The sequence below is a fragment of the Symphodus melops genome (genome assembly GCF_947650265.1).
Source record: "Symphodus melops genome assembly, chromosome: 9".
Lineage (NCBI taxonomy): Eukaryota > Metazoa > Chordata > Actinopteri > Labriformes > Labridae > Symphodus > Symphodus melops.
The window spans coordinates 4,798,557-4,814,987 of record NC_136699.1 but is presented as its reverse complement, the minus strand read 5'-3'; the positions used below and the strand labels follow the sequence as shown (position 1 = coordinate 4,814,987).

The window sequence follows — 16,431 nt, the reverse complement described above, 5'->3', positions numbered from 1 at the left end:
TCAGAAAGCAACAGCTAAGCCTCCTCGGAAAATGCCAAAAGATTAGTGTGTGTTCATTACCAAGATCGATGTAGCGTTTCCTTGTCAGCCTCCTCAAGCCTGCCGGTCCATTTTGGAAAACAGTCTCCCGTTCTCTCCGGTGTCGTTGAGCCCCTTGCTGGCGGATCTTTATCACCCCACAGCGCTCCCTACAACCGCACGAGCAGGGCAACAGAGACGTGCATTAATAGGACAGTTGGCTTTTCAGGAAAGGAACAAGTTACGCACTCGTGTTGGTAGAGAGTGAACAAGGCTGGATCGATCATATGCATCCTACAGTCAATGTTTACTCAATGAATAGATTAAAAAATGCAATTGGATTAAATCAGTCAAACAATTATTTTGCAGTGTTTATTGAATCTCAACACAGTTTTCCTTCACTGGTTGTCGGATGACTTCAGGGAGATTGAGACATGCATTTCTGATGACTTGCTGTTTACATTTGTAAAGCTCAGTAGGTCAATTATTCTTGCAATAACATCTCAATCTAATATGCATTGGCACTGCAGCTACATGAGTAAATATCCTCTATCTGATGCAACGTGCCTACACGCAGAACGTGACCCGTTTTACCTCAACAGGTTTACTGTCTTCAATTGAAATGGAGAAACCCAGATCAGGACACTTACTCGTTGCAGATGATGACTTTGCAGTCCTCTGCTTTACCGAAAACCTGGAAGCGTTTCCTCAGCATGTTCTGGGTCACGCTGGTTGGCAGGTTGTGGATGTAAAACACCTGGCAGTTGTCCTGGCAACAGGGAAACCATGGCAACAGTAAGGACAAAGGACAATACGGAATAGGGATGGATAAGGAACTAAAGCAGAGAGGCAGAGTGAAGGGCCTGAGGCTCAACACTTCAGACCCTTTACATGCAGTTTAATTATCAAACATCTGATTGTTCCTTAAACTCTTTGGAGTTTTGGGACAGAAGCTATATCTTTAGAGACTTCTGGTGAACTAAAAGTTATTGCCATAGAGTTTGTTCTAAAAACAAGTTTCTGTCGTGTAACGGCACTGTGGCATGCAGAACAATGAGAATAATGTAGGGCATGAACGTTCTCTGTACCTCGTCAGACTTGACTTTGTTCCTCTGCTTGTCGTCAGGACAGATCTCCGAGTTCTCACTGAAAAGAGGAGACGAGAATAAAAAGGGGAAAGAGAGAGAGGACAGCAGGTTGAGATAAGGACGGACACAAGGTGAAGCTGAAATGTCAGAGCTGAGGAAACAGGTGAACTGCGGCAAAAAGAGGAGTCTCTAATTCCCTGTGACTGCAGTACAGCACGGCTCTGTTCTGCATCATCTCGTCCTCATACACTCCCTCCCTTTTACTATCACTGCCTTCGCTCTACAGAAGCTATGTGACCTTTTTCTATGACAAGTCACTCTCTAATGTACAAGGAACAGAAGAACACTGACCTTCTCATTAGGATAGTACAATCCTCAAATCGCATCTTCAAATCGTCAAATTAGATGTGGCTGTTCAACATACAACTATTCCTTCCTTTGTTTTGTTTTTAAAATCAACCCACACTCACAAACTGAATCGTAAACATCGAAGATGAGACGAGTAGATGATGCATTCAGACCAGAAGTTTCAGCTCGTTGAGTTAAAGCTTCAAGTGTTCAACCGTTCAGACGCTTTGTTTGATTGTTTGCAGGGTTAGGTGATGAATGATTTAAAATTTAAGGCAACAAATGACATTTCATTCTTCAGAAATGTTGCTATACATTTTTTTTTTTTACACGCATCATTGGGGATAAATTTGGCATTATAAAGAATTACTTTCAGCCATCAATGAATAGCTGCACGGCTGTAGAGACTTTATTGTCAGTAGTTCACTGTAAATTTAGCAGAGAGAACTAAACTAAACCACATCGTATGAATGTCTGAAATGTTCTTATACAATGCAGACTATCTCCTGTCTTGTACTTTCCTCTCAGGATTTCTTTATCTCATACTGTGTTCTACCTTTACTCCCTCTGCCAAATCTTGATTTTCACTGTCTCCCAAACTGAAATGCAGACAGGAGTTTCAGATAATCTAATCTTCTTGACCCAGATCTGATAACCCGTCTGTCTGTCTCACCTGGAGTCTGTCTTGCTGGCGGGCGAGTCGGGACAAAGGTGGAGAATGGGCGAAGGTGAGCGAGACGCAGACGAGCGTTCTGCCTCTTCCTCCGAAGCTGGAGGCGTGGCAGCGTCAGACTGGCAGTCTGAGCGTGACGATGAGGAGATCATTACTGTCATTGCCCGCTTCTCGAGCGGATCTTCACCCTCTGACACCAGCAGCCTTTCCTCGCCCTCTGTGCCCTTTCCATCTGAAACCTGATCGTTGACCATTTTGGGTGCCAAACTGCTAACTCCATCGCTGCCTCCTTGTGCCTGTAGCATGGCGCCAAGCATGGCAGCGCTCCGCTTGCGGCTCTCCCCGAGGCTCAGCGCACAGTAGTCGTGATCTCCGAACGTGCGGTGGGTGTCACTATCACCCGCCTGGCCCATGCGCCGAAGTTGGGCGTACAGCTCCGTCTGCTCTGGAAGCTTCCGCTGATGGTGGGTGCGGCTCAGCCAGGATGAGCCCTTGATGGAAACGTTGGTGGTGTTGGTGTTTGCAGCCGGGTGAACTGACTCGCTGCATCTTCCTCCACCATCCCCACTGCTGCTTCCGCCTGCTCCCTCTCCACTCTTCCCTCCCTCTGCAGGTTTGAAGAGCTCATCCTCCACAGGTTTGTGGGGCGGGGTGGTGGGAGGGGTGAGACCTGGGGGGTGAGGGAAACAATATTAACATAAGCAGGATAAAAACTTCACCTTTAAGAAATAGTCCAAACATTAATACCTTCTATGGCTGAAGCGTTTTCACATTGTGTTTTTTTAGGACATTGTTTTATCTTTCAGGAGTCACTCGTCCATCACTGCCTCTTTGTGTAATTGTGATTTCAATGGCAGACCACCAACTAACATACAGTAAACTCTCCAAATAACTGCATCTGTAAATGGACTCTGGAGCTTTTGAAACACTGAAACAGCTCTTTCTAAAACAAAAAAGTTTCTTGGATTTAAACTAAAAGATCTATTTAGAGGTGATATTGTCAGACAGTTTGCATAAATTAGCCTCTTAGTGGCAAAAACAAGCACTTTTAGAGGATGTAATATGATTGGCTGCGTCTGATCTGAAGATTACTTCAGTCATTTAAGTCCGTGTTTCAGCTATTGGCTTAAGAGACCACCAGAGGAAGTCTCTAAACTTGCAAATCTCCAATCATGCCTGGGAGATAAATAACTGGAATCTGCCTTTTTAAGAGACGTGGTAGTGTTATTGATCATTAGTAACCTGCTGGCTTTAATTAATGTACACCCAAACAAAAACATTAGTGAAGAGGAGACGTAGTTACCTGCCGTTCCACACAGATCCACACCGAGCGTCTGCTCGAAAGGCTTGGTGCTGTACTGGGACTCTCTGGGGGAAAGGAAGATCAAAGAAGAGAGGAAGAAATTAAACCCTGCTGTGTCATGTTGGAATTGGTTGTGTTTCTCAAACACTCAAGTCAACTGGAATCCAATAACAGCTTAAAAAGGCTCTCAGTGGAAGCTCCCTCTTTCCCCCCTGAAAGAAAAACAGCCCACTTTCAGCTGATGTCTGCTGAATTTGAATTATGTTCCCCCCTGTAAATGGTACTGGCATTTTCTCTGCGCTCCTCATTTCTTATCACAACAGCCATATGTACTCCGCTGTCCTCTCCCTCCATTCTTCTCCTGCTTTCTATTCCTGGCTGTCTGTTTCTGTTTCTCCAGTTGCCATGAAAGGCAGGAGCGGTGCCGAGTGGTTTGGCTTCAGGCGGGATATTACTTACCCTCCACAGAGAACAGGAGAGTACAATCAAATAAAAAAAGGCAACAGTACTTTTGTCTTTTTGGGTGAGCCGTCTGAAGAAGGATTCATTCTGAAGATGGAAGGAGGCCAGTTGTTTGTGCAGGAAACACATTCAGCTTTCAGACTGGTCTGAACTGGAAATGTTCCAGGTTTTTTAGACTGGATGGGTTGGGAGGTTAATTTGGAAAAGTAAAAGCAGAGAGAGGGCACTCTGTCTGGCACAAATTAAAATCTGAATAAGCCAGGCAGGCTACCAATTCATTAGGGTCGTTGAAATAGATGTGTTGAATTTCTGCCTAGTTTATGTCATTACACATTCAAGATTTTCAGATTAACCACGACACGACCACAAACGATGCCTACTGATATGGTTCCAGCGTCTTCTTCCAGACGTGAGGACAATATTTAGATGTCTTTGTACTCCCTTAAAAACTTTCAGTAGGACACTCCTAGGATCTGTTTGGCAGTTGAACATTGGTATGCTGATTAAAACCAGCAGGGGTCAGAACTGTTTTAAAGACCAACATATCTTTTGAAGTAATGACTACTGCCAGATTATGAAACATTTCATTATATAATTGACAAAAATGCACAAACAGGATCAAATCAATTAGTGCAGAATTTAAAAAAAAAAATAGACCAAAGGTGATTAACGCAGTCATTTCCGTGTTTACAGGCACTAGATTAGTTCAGCTGAAACAATCCTCTGCTCCTTAATAGAGTCGGTCTCACGCTCCGAACTCATAAATTAACAATTCTTGTGATGGAACATGAATTTCCTCAGCTACGCGGTACAGCAGCTTCCACTGAACACATTTGGATCTCATTTCAGGCTCTTAATGAGAAAAACTTGAGCTCATGTTTACGAGTTACTGAAACACTGCCAACGTATCTGTGTGATTCACAAAGTGCTCCGTCTCTTTAACCTGCAGCAGCTTTTGTTTATTTATGTTGCTTTTTTTAAACACTTTGCAACTTTTCAATTCTATCGATAACTAAGATAGCAGAGATGATGTAGTTGTGAAACATGTGGTACCAAAGTAGGGCTGGGAATCTTTGGGTGTCTCACTGTTTGATTTTCGATTCTTGAGTTCACGATTGAATTAAGAATCTGTTTTCCATTTTAAACACTGCTGGATTCACGATTCAAAGTGTTTGTCTTTAATTAGTACATCCTTCAGCATCTACTCTAGTCGTCTGTGAGGCTGGCTGAATTTCTTTCTGCTCCATTTGGAGCCCCCCCCCCCCCCTAATATCAAAGTGCAGTTCAGAAGCACCATCAGAACCGGTTAACACATAACAGGGGTCTGATGCAGGCCTAAAAAAGAAGATTCAGCAGTGTTCAACACCTGCTTCTTACAGCCCTGTGCTGCATGGAACAAGGAGTACTTTTTCTGAGCTCGAGCGCATGATGAAGCACAGCAGGTGCTGCATGCAGAGATACTCACCCTGTGGACTTGGGGTTGAGAGGCAGACAGAGGCAGGCTCGCTTTTCTATAATCAGAGGAGAAAAGTCAGTTACAACCTTGTCTGCCAATCGCCTTCAGTTAACAATGACTATGAGTGTATGACTGCATGGTTTTAATCCTGCACTGCATTCACAATGCATGATTTCTTAGCTGTTGTATTTTCTCACCCGAGTTTGACTCAGAGCTTCGTAATCAGCGTGATCAGCTCTAATCTGGCTCTCGTGGATTGTGCTTAAAATCTTATTTCATACAGTTTCTTTTCAAAATAAGAAAATATAAAAGAATGTCTCTTTTAACTCACCGTTATGGCAGCAGGGTTTGTCCACCTCCGTCGTACTGGCGCTGCCATCACCTGATGTTTGGTGCTCCGGGTCGGTTGTGGTTACACCTCCTGTTTGGGTGGGCAGGTGTGAAACCCCCGCTCTTCCCTCCTCTTTCTCCTCCCTGTTTCTGCCCTCTCCTTCCCTCGCCCGTCCAGGCCGCAGCCTCTTGGCGAACCGGCTGGGGAAAGAGGCCAGGCGTCGGGAGCGACGAACCGAGAAGGAGCCGTTGTCCTCTGCTGACTCCTCTGGGATTTGAGGAGTCTCTAAGGAATAGTTTCTCCTCTCAGGGGAGGAAGAGTCTTTTCGAAGCTCTGGTTTAGGTGTGGTGGAGCAGGGGGGGAGGGCATGAGCTGACTTAACCAGGACAGAAGGAGCAGATGCTCCTCCTCTGTTGGGGCTGTGAGAGTGGGAGTAAGGAGGGCTGTGCAGTCTGTAAGGCTTGCTCACATCATAAGAGCTGCTCTGCTGCAGGAGCTCACGGAGAAGGGAGTTGGCCTTCATCTCCCTTCGCCTTGCAAAGGGGAGCCTCTTCGGGGCACTGTTGCCTGTCCCTGTCAGGCCCCCACTAGTCCCTGGAGTAGCCACCAAGACCACTCGGCTGTGGGAGTTTGCCACGGCTGGGCGGGAGGCTTCAGGTCTGGCCCGAGGCCTCTGGAGGTCTCGGTCCTTACGGTCCCAGCCCTGCTGCTTGCGTGTGGGCAGGCAGTAGGTGTGCATGTACGTGATCAGCTCCACCACTGAGTGCAGTTCTTTCTCTGAGCTGAACTGAGGCTTTGGTGGCTCAACAGGGGCGGCAGTCACAACTGCCACGCCCTCTACCTCACTGCTGGAGGACTCCTCCTCTTCTTCCTCCTCCTCTTCATCCTCCTCGGACTCACTGTCCTCGTCCTCTTCTTCATCATCCTCCTCCGTGTCCGGGGCAGGAACGTCCTCCAAGTCCTGGGCGGTGGTGAGGTGGCGGTGTAGCTCGGTGCACAAGCGACCTGCCGGACGTACAGCTCGAGGCTTGCGCTCCTGAGGAAGGTCACTCTGAGGGCAGAGAATGGGGAAACCATCGAGTTATGAACTACAATTTCATAATAAACATTTTTGCCAGCTGGGTTTCACAAAGCCGGAAGTGGCCATGTGTGGACAATAATTAAATACTGCATTCTGTTTCTGTCAGCGTCTGTTTTGCAGACTAGCATAAACATCATGCTGTATTCAAGGAGACCCCAAACTAGCAATTGATAACACATCCTGACTTGGTAAATAATAACTGTCTGAAATAATAAATAAGTGGGAAGATAAGATTCAATACAATCTTGCATCTTCTCCCTGTAACCAATGGAGTCGCCCCCTGCTGGCGATAAGAAAAAACAAGGTATCAAGACTCTTCTGCATTGGCCTCGTTTTTTTAAACCAACTTTTCCAACTTATTAAAGCAGTCTTTCACTCAAACTACATTTCTCATGCAGAGAGTCAACCTTAGGGAAACGCCCTGATTCTCTGACTCTGTGAGCCGGACCCTGAAACCTGACATTGGTCTTGATGTTTCAGATTAAACATTTTTCATTTTGCGCAGAACTTCACTGAATCTATGCCCTCGAATCTCTCATCTCTACTGTCAACAGTCGTTCATGGAACAAGAAAAATGAACCACCTTGCACCAACAAAAACAGACTGATGAACTCATGGGCGCATCTTCAATTTCCTGCCCTGGATACAGGGACACTGAGCAGCACACACAAGCAGTAAATTTTGCTTCCGACTTCGTGCAGGATGATTCAGTGTGCAGCTGCAATGAAATGGCTGATTCTATATTACTCATGGAGAGAAAAAAAAAAGAGATAGAGACTGTGATTCACTGTTGCACTCTTGCCCTGTCAGTCAATACTCCCGCCATCTGCCACGGCAAAGCCACACTGCTCTAAAACTAAAGCTTTTACACACACACACACACACATACACAGAGCAAGCAACAGGGAGGTTAGGAGGTTGTGCGATGGATACAGGGTTGGCTTATCCCTGTTTGGTTCGTGTTTGTATTCTCTGCGCTTAATCCAGAGCAGGAAGCTGTCTGAAGGCTCACCATGCTCTGAGCTGCTTCAAGATAAATGACTGGTGTTGTAATCAATGACTACTTGAAGCTGTGATGCTAGAAGCCACCCAATTACTGCTAAGTCATACAGCAGTAGTCATTGTTAATGTCCTCTCTTCTACCAACATCACATCTATCACAGGCAGCAGTTGAAGGTTTCTTAAAGCTTGAAAAGTTCTGAGCGTGAAGTGAAGTGTTTATCATGGTGAGCTCAAAGGGTTAGGGTTCCTCAGAAGTGGACGACTCTGTCAATCCAGCATCGCGTAAGTCCAGCTATGGACTTAGCTGTTATAAATGTTCAAGAGTCTAGTCTGACACATCCCTGAGATGTTACTAAGTCTATTTCTTTTTTTCAGGGAAAACACATCAACACCTTGACACTTCTTAACTGTAAACGTCCATCAATACTTTCACCGAATCCTCCCCAGCAAGCTCCTGCTTTTTTCAAAGAAACATGTCAATATGCAGGAAATGCACTGCCAGCTGTTCAATGGTAACCTTAAGGGCTCAGAAAAAGGTCGGTCCAAAGAATTCAACATTGACCGTTGGCATCAAACCAGATGCTGTATAAACGTCATGTGCTGACATCAAAATCACTCAATATTCTCTCAACAAACCCCCCTCAGAGTTTCTGCGGCCTTCTACATCTTCGACCTTTTCTCTCTATAGGATGAGCACAAGAGACAAGTTAAAGGGAACACAAGGGGTAGCAGATCCAAGTACCTGAACAACTCCAAACCTGAATCATCTTTCATAAAATGTTGAAATCCTGATATATTGTTCTGATTCTCATCAGTTTTATGCAACATTGAAATTACTTCAGCTCTATCTTCCTACCTCTCTGGACTGAAGAAAATCATATTTTGTTAGCCTTCAAGAGGCAAAAGGAAGGAGCATGAACCACTGAATCGAGACATGTGACTCAGAATACAACAGCACAGACTGTGTCTGTTCTTCCCAACCAGGGAGAAAAGGTGAAAGAGTCAGTGTCTACTATTTGTGTTTACAGTAAGCCTTAATCAACAGGTATGAACAACACAACAACTACTGCACGTTTTACCTTGACCAGAGGTCTGACTGGCCGCAGATGAAGGCTTCTGCTACTGTAGCGATGGCCGGCGGCTCTATCCTTGTGTGCGTCGATGCTCGTGGGCACGTTGGGGGGAGTCAGAAGCAGCTTCTTCAGCTGGTGAGGAAGAAGGGGAGGAGAATTCAGTTAAGTTGCACATGCATAAATGGTACTCGTTTTCTTTTTTATTACAGAGGCAAATTTTATGTGAGGCTCAAAAGTGGTAAAGGAATGGAGGGTGAGGAAAGAAAAGCTAAAGGCTAAATATGTCGTGACACGTCTGTAGTTAAATATTACAACTTCTTTTTCCATATTTTATTCAGAAGCCCAAACGAGACGAGCTGATAAAACGAGACAGCTTCATAGTGAGATAAAAGTGTCCAACGTTTGGCTCCTTCAGCCTTTCATGCCAATTTCTAATCTATATTCTGTCGGACGTTAACTCCCTGCAGATGGATGTTTGTACAAGAGAATAACGTGCAGGAGAGGCCACGAGGTTACGAAACTGTACATTCATCACATCCCTAAAGCTGACAGCTACATGGCACATTCAGGTTTCCCATTAAAGAGCTGGATTCAACCATTTCTCTCTCTCTCTCTCCAGAATGGCACAGAACATGACTTATTTTCCTCTCTTTACTCCTCCATCCATCTACCTTTACAGTCTTGTCCTTTTAATTCCAAAGTGCGGCTCATCCTTCCCATCTTCCTTCTCCTTGTCCAAGTCTCCTTGCTTTCCTTTAATCCTTCTCCTGCCTCTAGCTTCTTCGCCTGTTTTCATTCATAAATCTTTGCCATGTATCTTCATCTATCTTCAGCCATCTATCGCTCCCAACACCATCTCTGTGGGAACCCATACACTTTACCATCAACGCTGTCCTCTTCCACCTCCCTATCAATCACATTTAATGTTATCTTTGACCGCACACCCATCTTCTCCTCTTCTCTCAGATCAAACCAGAATAAGCAGTTTATATACAGTGAAGGAAACAGAATAAAGCCCTCCTCAATCCTTCCCTGAGTATTACCTTTCAAATGGATATTAATACAACTGCTTCACATTACCCACTATCCTTTCATTGTTTTATTTTATTTTTTTCATCTGTCTATTCATCCATTCATCCCAGGGCGTACAGCTTCATGACAGGGCTATCAGCTGATATAAATCAGCTTAGGGAGAAAATCCCCCGTTAAGCCGTGCAGCATTCCCTGCAGGAGAAGACAATGTAGAAAATACAGATGTGATCGGAACAGGGATTGGAGCAGGACGCCCCCCCCCCCCCCAAATGATTCGCAGCAGAGGGGTCTGCTCAGTAAATGAAAAACACGTCCTGGCATAGTGCAGCCTCAAAGTATTGGAATGAACACAACTTATAAACACTGCAATGACGCTATGATTAATGTGTTTAGATTACATGAAAAGAAACATTGGGAAGTCAATGGTGACGCTATTTCTTGAACACAAGGAGTCTTCTAGAAGTGGATGTACATAAAGAATGATCACGTTTCTTTGAGAAGTTACGTGTTGCTTATGTCATGCACATAATGTATTGCAATGCATTTAGCTGACTTCACTACTTAATTTACACAAAGCCATATTTTTTCGCTGAACCTGAATAATCAGCTTTGGTGCCTAAAGTTAGCACAAGAGCTACTGTACCATTTCAATGTGTTAGTCTCGTGTTAGAGCTCACAAGAGGAACTTCAGGAGTCTGTCATCTCTTTGCTGATTTCATACTGTAAACATTCTCACTATATGTCATTATAAAAATAGTGTCACTCCTCCAGAATCTTTTCCATGGAAATTGTAAAAGAAAAAAAGTCTATTCTGGCAGCAGGGGGTTCCTCACACTGGTCTGACACAAACCCTCCAGCAGCGAATTCAGATATTTAAAAAAACTGTACTGAAGAAGTCAATCTTTATGCAGATGTTCTTCTTTGCATTTTTAGGTCACAAACAAGGCATTAATATTCATTTCCGTCTGTTTCATAAACAGCAAGAAACAGCTCATGGGAGCTTTAATGGGGCTGTTTTCATGGGAGCTGGTTTAGCTCTGAATACCGGGTACAGATGCTACACATCGACCGCAGGTTCAACTCCCAGTCCAGGCCCCTATGATGCTCTCTCCTCCATGTTTCCTTGTTCCTGTGATGCAGACACATGGTTAGAGGTAACTCCATGACTGGAGTACAAAATATCAAGGGGTCATGGTCATTTCATGAATTTCACTGAGCTCGGGTTGTCTGGCCGCCATGATACGGTGCCAGCCGGAAACAGCTATTTTACAGTGTCCGTTAACTAAGTCATGATGTGTCAGTGTGTAAACCTGCTGGACAGCTACACATACTAACAGACAGGAGCACAACAAGCTCAGGAAAACGTTTCCCTCATCACACTTTAAAATTGAAATCTAAATTAATTGAGTAAAAGAAAAACACTCAAAATGCTTTATATTCCTAATTATCGAGCCCTCTTGTTATTAGCACGCCATTATCTTGGTTATTTTATCCTCCACTTAACCTTTATTATGCTGCCAGAACATCTATAAATATACTCAACCTACTGACCCACCGCTTGCACAACTTTATATTTGGAACCCCAGAATGGCATTTTAATTCCACTTTATTGGCCTTAAAGGTTGGGAAACAACTATATGAGAAAGTAATTTAAAACATTGTCGGGGTAAAGGTCATTTTAAATCAAACGGATGACGCAGGAAGCAGGAAAGAAGTCAATGTTTTGATGGTGTTTTTTTGCAGGTTGTCCAGGGGTCAAATATGAACCACATTCTGTGTACAACATCATTGCATTACTGCACATTAACCCAATGTTTTAATGAATACGGTTGGCTGGCTGTAACCACAAAATATTATCCGGGTCAGATGACTGACAGGTCTATCGCCCACATCATTAATGGGGCCACTGTGGACCTTTAGTTGGCGAGCCAGCTTGGCACAGACTGCGTGATGATGCTCCTCTAATGTCTCATGGAGGGAAATGAAGAGGATACTGAAGGTTTGTGTCTGTGTGAAACACTGAAAGCCCTCCGGCACCAACCGGGCCCCTCAAACACTCTCTGCTTTACTCTACTCTACTCTACTCTGGATGCCGTCCAGAGCTGCACAGGAAGCATCAATGAAGGCCTTGTTCTGTGCTGGGACAAATGCACACAAACACTTACACACACTTACACACACACACACAAACAGGCTAGGAAAAAAAAGGTGCTATTGCAATCATGCAAGAGTAAAGTGACGTGCACGTAAATAACAAGTACAGACACATCCGTGGAGAAAAACTAGAACAGATACACACATTAGAGAACACTTGATTGGCTCAACAATGAGGGAGTAAACACAAAAGTAATCGTGTGAGCAGGTGAGAGGGAGCGTTTGAAATCCTTTTTAAATACTGTCGCGATATGAAAAGCCTTCTTAGTTTTTAAAATAGACAACATTTGGCATTGCTTGTTCAACTTAATCCTGATTATATTAAAGATGACCGAAAGTGTGTCAGTATTACAACATGAGCAATCTAAATGCTGATCTGAAACATCGTCTCAAAATGCAATATCACAACAGAAACTCCAACACAATGGCCAAACAAAAACAAGAGACTAAATAAAGCTGCAGTGAAGATAAAGACACAACAGAAGGATACTAGACGGCTGTTAACTGATAAGAATGGTAAAAAAAAAACAAAAAAACAATCATAAACAATAATCATGTGATTATTGCAACAAAAAAGAGAAAAGATACAAAAGAGAGGTTTTTAAGAATTGATTAAAAAGAAGGATCTGATTCTCCCTTCTTTATCACCCCAGGAAGGCTGTTACGGGAAATGAGAAGCTCAGCTTCAACAACTAATCATTGATCAGGTAGTAAGTATTTGGTTAGTGCAATAAATAATTGCAAATACTGTTTTTAATGATATAGCTTAGATATAAATCAATTCATATCAAGCTATCAGTTAATTTACAACTCTTTAAACCCTCAGATATCACAAAGATATCTGTCATTATATTTACTAAGCCTCACGTTTGTCATCAAGATTCAGCTTTAAATGTGATTTATACATACATCTACTTACTCAAATGGGGACTACAATAAGTAATCAAATAACATTCAGAGACATAGAAAGATACAGCCATAAAACAACAATTCAATTTGTTTCTCTGAACAAAACAAGCATGAGCGATCTAAATAGTTAACATAAAGTGTTGTGTGGATAAACTGAAGATGTATTTGGATCTAATCAAGCTTTTAAAGTCTCTCATCAATTTGAAATAAACTGAGCTCCAGAGTTCTTGATGGCACTTATTCTCTAATCACTCCTCACCAGTAGAGGGCAGCGCCACACTCAGGCCTGAAAAACATGAGTGACAGCGGTCGACTGACAGTAAACTACTCATCTGATAGAAACAGAGGATAAAGAGACGCGCACACGCACACACACACACACACATACACATCTGGCAGCTACGGTAGAGTAAACAGAATCATGTAATTACAGCGGGCTTCTCTGTGAGAGTGGATGTGAATGTCAGGTTGCTATTTTTGACAGTGAAATGGAAAAAGAGGTTGCAGGATAATGGGACATATATGGTAATGTTTAAATATCTTGTTTGTTTGTTTTATCTGAGATCCTGAAATTGCACTGTAATGAGTCAGTGTATAGCAATGATGCAGGATTATTATTCAGTTTTATTGACGTTGGGATGATGTAAATATTTTTTTGATGACAAACACAGTAAGTATGTTTTTCAATGTGTAATCTATAGTATTGAGTCTGTGTGCACTGTCTTTGAAGAGTGACCGAGATAAATTCGGAGCAGTTTCATACAATGCACTCTGATACAGTGTGAGATTTGTGGCCATTGTACACACAAAGGTAAAAAGAATGACTTTCAAACCTTGGAAGTGAGACCAACCCTGGAGCTTGAAAATGCATGGTATCGACTGCTTGAACAACTGTTTTCAGTTTTCCTGTTCTCTGGATACAGCACCCATTATTGTTCATCACTATACCTCAAAAAAATGATATGAGGCATCTTCTAACTTTAGAAAAAAAAAAAAACTGACTTGTCTTGTCTTACCAATCACAAACTTGCTGCCTGGAGAAGTACCAAGGAAACACTCCAGGGAACTGATTTCAGAAGTTGTGGTAGAAACAAAGGGAAAGAAAAAGAGGTGGAAAGTGTAGAAGCCTTGCAGCAACGACAGTAGTAATAGTAGTGGCGGTGCATGGCAGTGTGTCAGAAACAGGGACGGCGGTGTGTGTGAGGAAACTTTTGGGAAAGTGTGTTATCTTGCCAGCTGTCAGAGGACTGAAGCAACAAGCAGTTGACTGAGTGCATCTTGTCTGAGGATAGAAGAGGCTTTTTCAGCCCGACTGTTACAGTAGAGGAGGAAACACTAACTGGAATGACACGCTGTGCTGGTGCAGGATGAATCATGCGTGGTTACTGCAGCAATGAAATACAGCTATCGTTGTGATAGCTTATGAAATAACCTTTTGTAATAGGTTGTGATAAAAATTGGTTTCAGATTGAACTGAAACAGAAAAACTATAAAGATAAAATGTCTCCCTGATTTCAAGCTGAAAACTATGAAATGAAATGAAATTCAACACCCATCTGTCACAAACTTTAACACCAATACCTCCCAATCTGGTACCTCAGTATAAGTCTGCTTCATGTCCTAGTTCTTCAAACTTCTTTTACAATTGATATATTTTTCTTCCTTTTTCTGCCCAGTTTTAATTGCACAATAAACTGCATGAAATCCTCTTAGTTAAACAAGTGAATGCAATGCAGTATGCCTACACCTTTTGTATTGTGCCACAGGAGGCGACTCCACCTGTTGACAGTCTCAAAGTTTGTTCCTTTAAGCATTATAGGTCTGTAGTTCTTTGTCCCATTTTGAGTGAAATAGTAAATTAAGCATGTTGGGCTTCAGTGCATGACTACCAAGTCTTTGCCGAGGCTAACTGTAAACTAAGAGAGAGCAATAAGGATGCGTACCCAGCCTTCCAAGCCAAATATGCCCAACCTTGATGAAATTGGTAGAGTTTAACTAAAATGGTGACATGGAGCTGAAAGTGTTTATAGCCTTATGTTTGCACCAAGAGTTATCATGGCCACTTCCAAACAGGACACATATTTGCTTGCAATGTAACAGTAATTATTCAACATGATCGACCTCTTCTCATTTGACCTTCAGTGTCTTTTCACTAGATGAAGAAATAAAAACAGCAGGCGTAACTGATTAGCCAGCCTACCCTCATTCTTATTTTGACGAGAGTTGACTGATAACCAAGCAGCCTTCAAGGTGAAACAAGGGCAGAGCAGTCATGTGTGGGGCCACAGTGTTTTGCAACACAACAGTAAGAATGATGGCATCTGGCGACCTTCGCTCTTAGTGTCACCAGCTTGTTGTTTTGGACTAAACAATACCTCCATGGCATTTAGCAGCAACAAAACTAGCTCTGTCTCTCTGTGTCCTGTTTACTGTTACCATGTCACCATAGTGCAACCGAACCCTAAAAAGGATATCGCTTGGCAGCCAAACTATCTTTTATTCTTTTAGTAAGGTCATTATGGCCATTATCATTTCCACCAATTTGGAAGGAATGTCCCTTCCTCCGGCTATTTTTCTCTCTGATACCAGTAAGATGTGAGACATCATGTAATACTTTGTAAAATGGTTGTACAGGCTTATGTACACGTAGGGGAAAAATTATCATGTGACTCCAGATCCAGCCTGTAAACGTCTCTAAAGGTTAAAGTTTTAAAGTTAAAACTAATGTGACTAATTTCTCTAATTGACAAGGGTTCAAGGATACGTCAGATTCAGTAAGTCCGCTCCACAATTACTACTTCAGCAAACTAATTATTTATATTTTGAACTTTGATGATGATTAAATGTTGTAACAAGCCGCCTGTTACTTGTCAGGGTTGTAGCTCCGGTAAATGGCCTGCTCTACAACCTGGATTTAAACAAGTACAGTGAGTAGGTAGCAATCATAGGAGCAGAATTTCTTTGGTAATATTTTAATCAACTTGTAGGTGGCAACCATGATTTAATAATATCCAGGGCCTGACTGGGACAAAAAAAATTGGCCCTGGCATTTTTTGCCCAGACTAAAGTTTGTTCGGCCAAAAAGACCTGAGAGGCCGAGGCGTGACTGTGTCTTTGATTGATTGAGAGCAGAGGGCTGGGCCCATGTGGCAGAAAGACGTTTTGAGTAGGGGGTGCTGCCAACCAGCGTTTCCATATGGCCAGTACAGACCTGATGATATTTTTTGTTTGTTCGAGACTCCAGAGCCAACATTTGGGATGTGAAATCTGCCTATCTGTTTAACTTGCAGTCACATACATTCTTCAGAGTCCTGTTGTTCAGCAGAGTCTGCTCCCTCCTTCACATTCAACCCTTCCTTGAAGAACTTAACAAACCCTCTCTGACTGACTTGTTTTATTGCATGATTTGGTATGTAATTACAAAAAGGGAAGGCAGTGCAGCTCTGTGAATATTTACGCTGTATCCGCCATGAGTCACGACCTCCAAACAATGGTATCTCT

At 43.0% G+C, this 16,431-nt stretch overlaps 1 protein-coding gene across 3 annotated transcripts in view; it reads right to left on the bottom strand.

Annotated features, from left to right (window-relative positions):
• Positions 1–16,431, bottom strand: part of ppargc1b (peroxisome proliferator-activated receptor gamma, coactivator 1 beta) — a 93,434-nt gene that overhangs the window by 6,281 nt on the left and 70,722 nt on the right. For all 3 annotated transcript variants that reach the window (XM_079352341.1, XM_079352342.1, XM_079352343.1), the window contains exons 4-11: positions 8,842–8,967; positions 5,680–6,730; positions 5,358–5,403; positions 3,431–3,495; positions 2,128–2,797; positions 1,107–1,164; positions 669–787; positions 61–188 (exon numbers count right to left, since the gene is read on the bottom strand). In XM_079352341.1, coding sequence (XP_079208467.1) covers positions 61–188; positions 669–787; positions 1,107–1,164; positions 2,128–2,797; positions 3,431–3,495; positions 5,358–5,403; positions 5,680–6,730; positions 8,842–8,967 — 2,263 coding nt within the window. The remainder of the gene's footprint in view (positions 1–60; positions 189–668; positions 788–1,106; positions 1,165–2,127; positions 2,798–3,430; positions 3,496–5,357; positions 5,404–5,679; positions 6,731–8,841; positions 8,968–16,431) is intronic.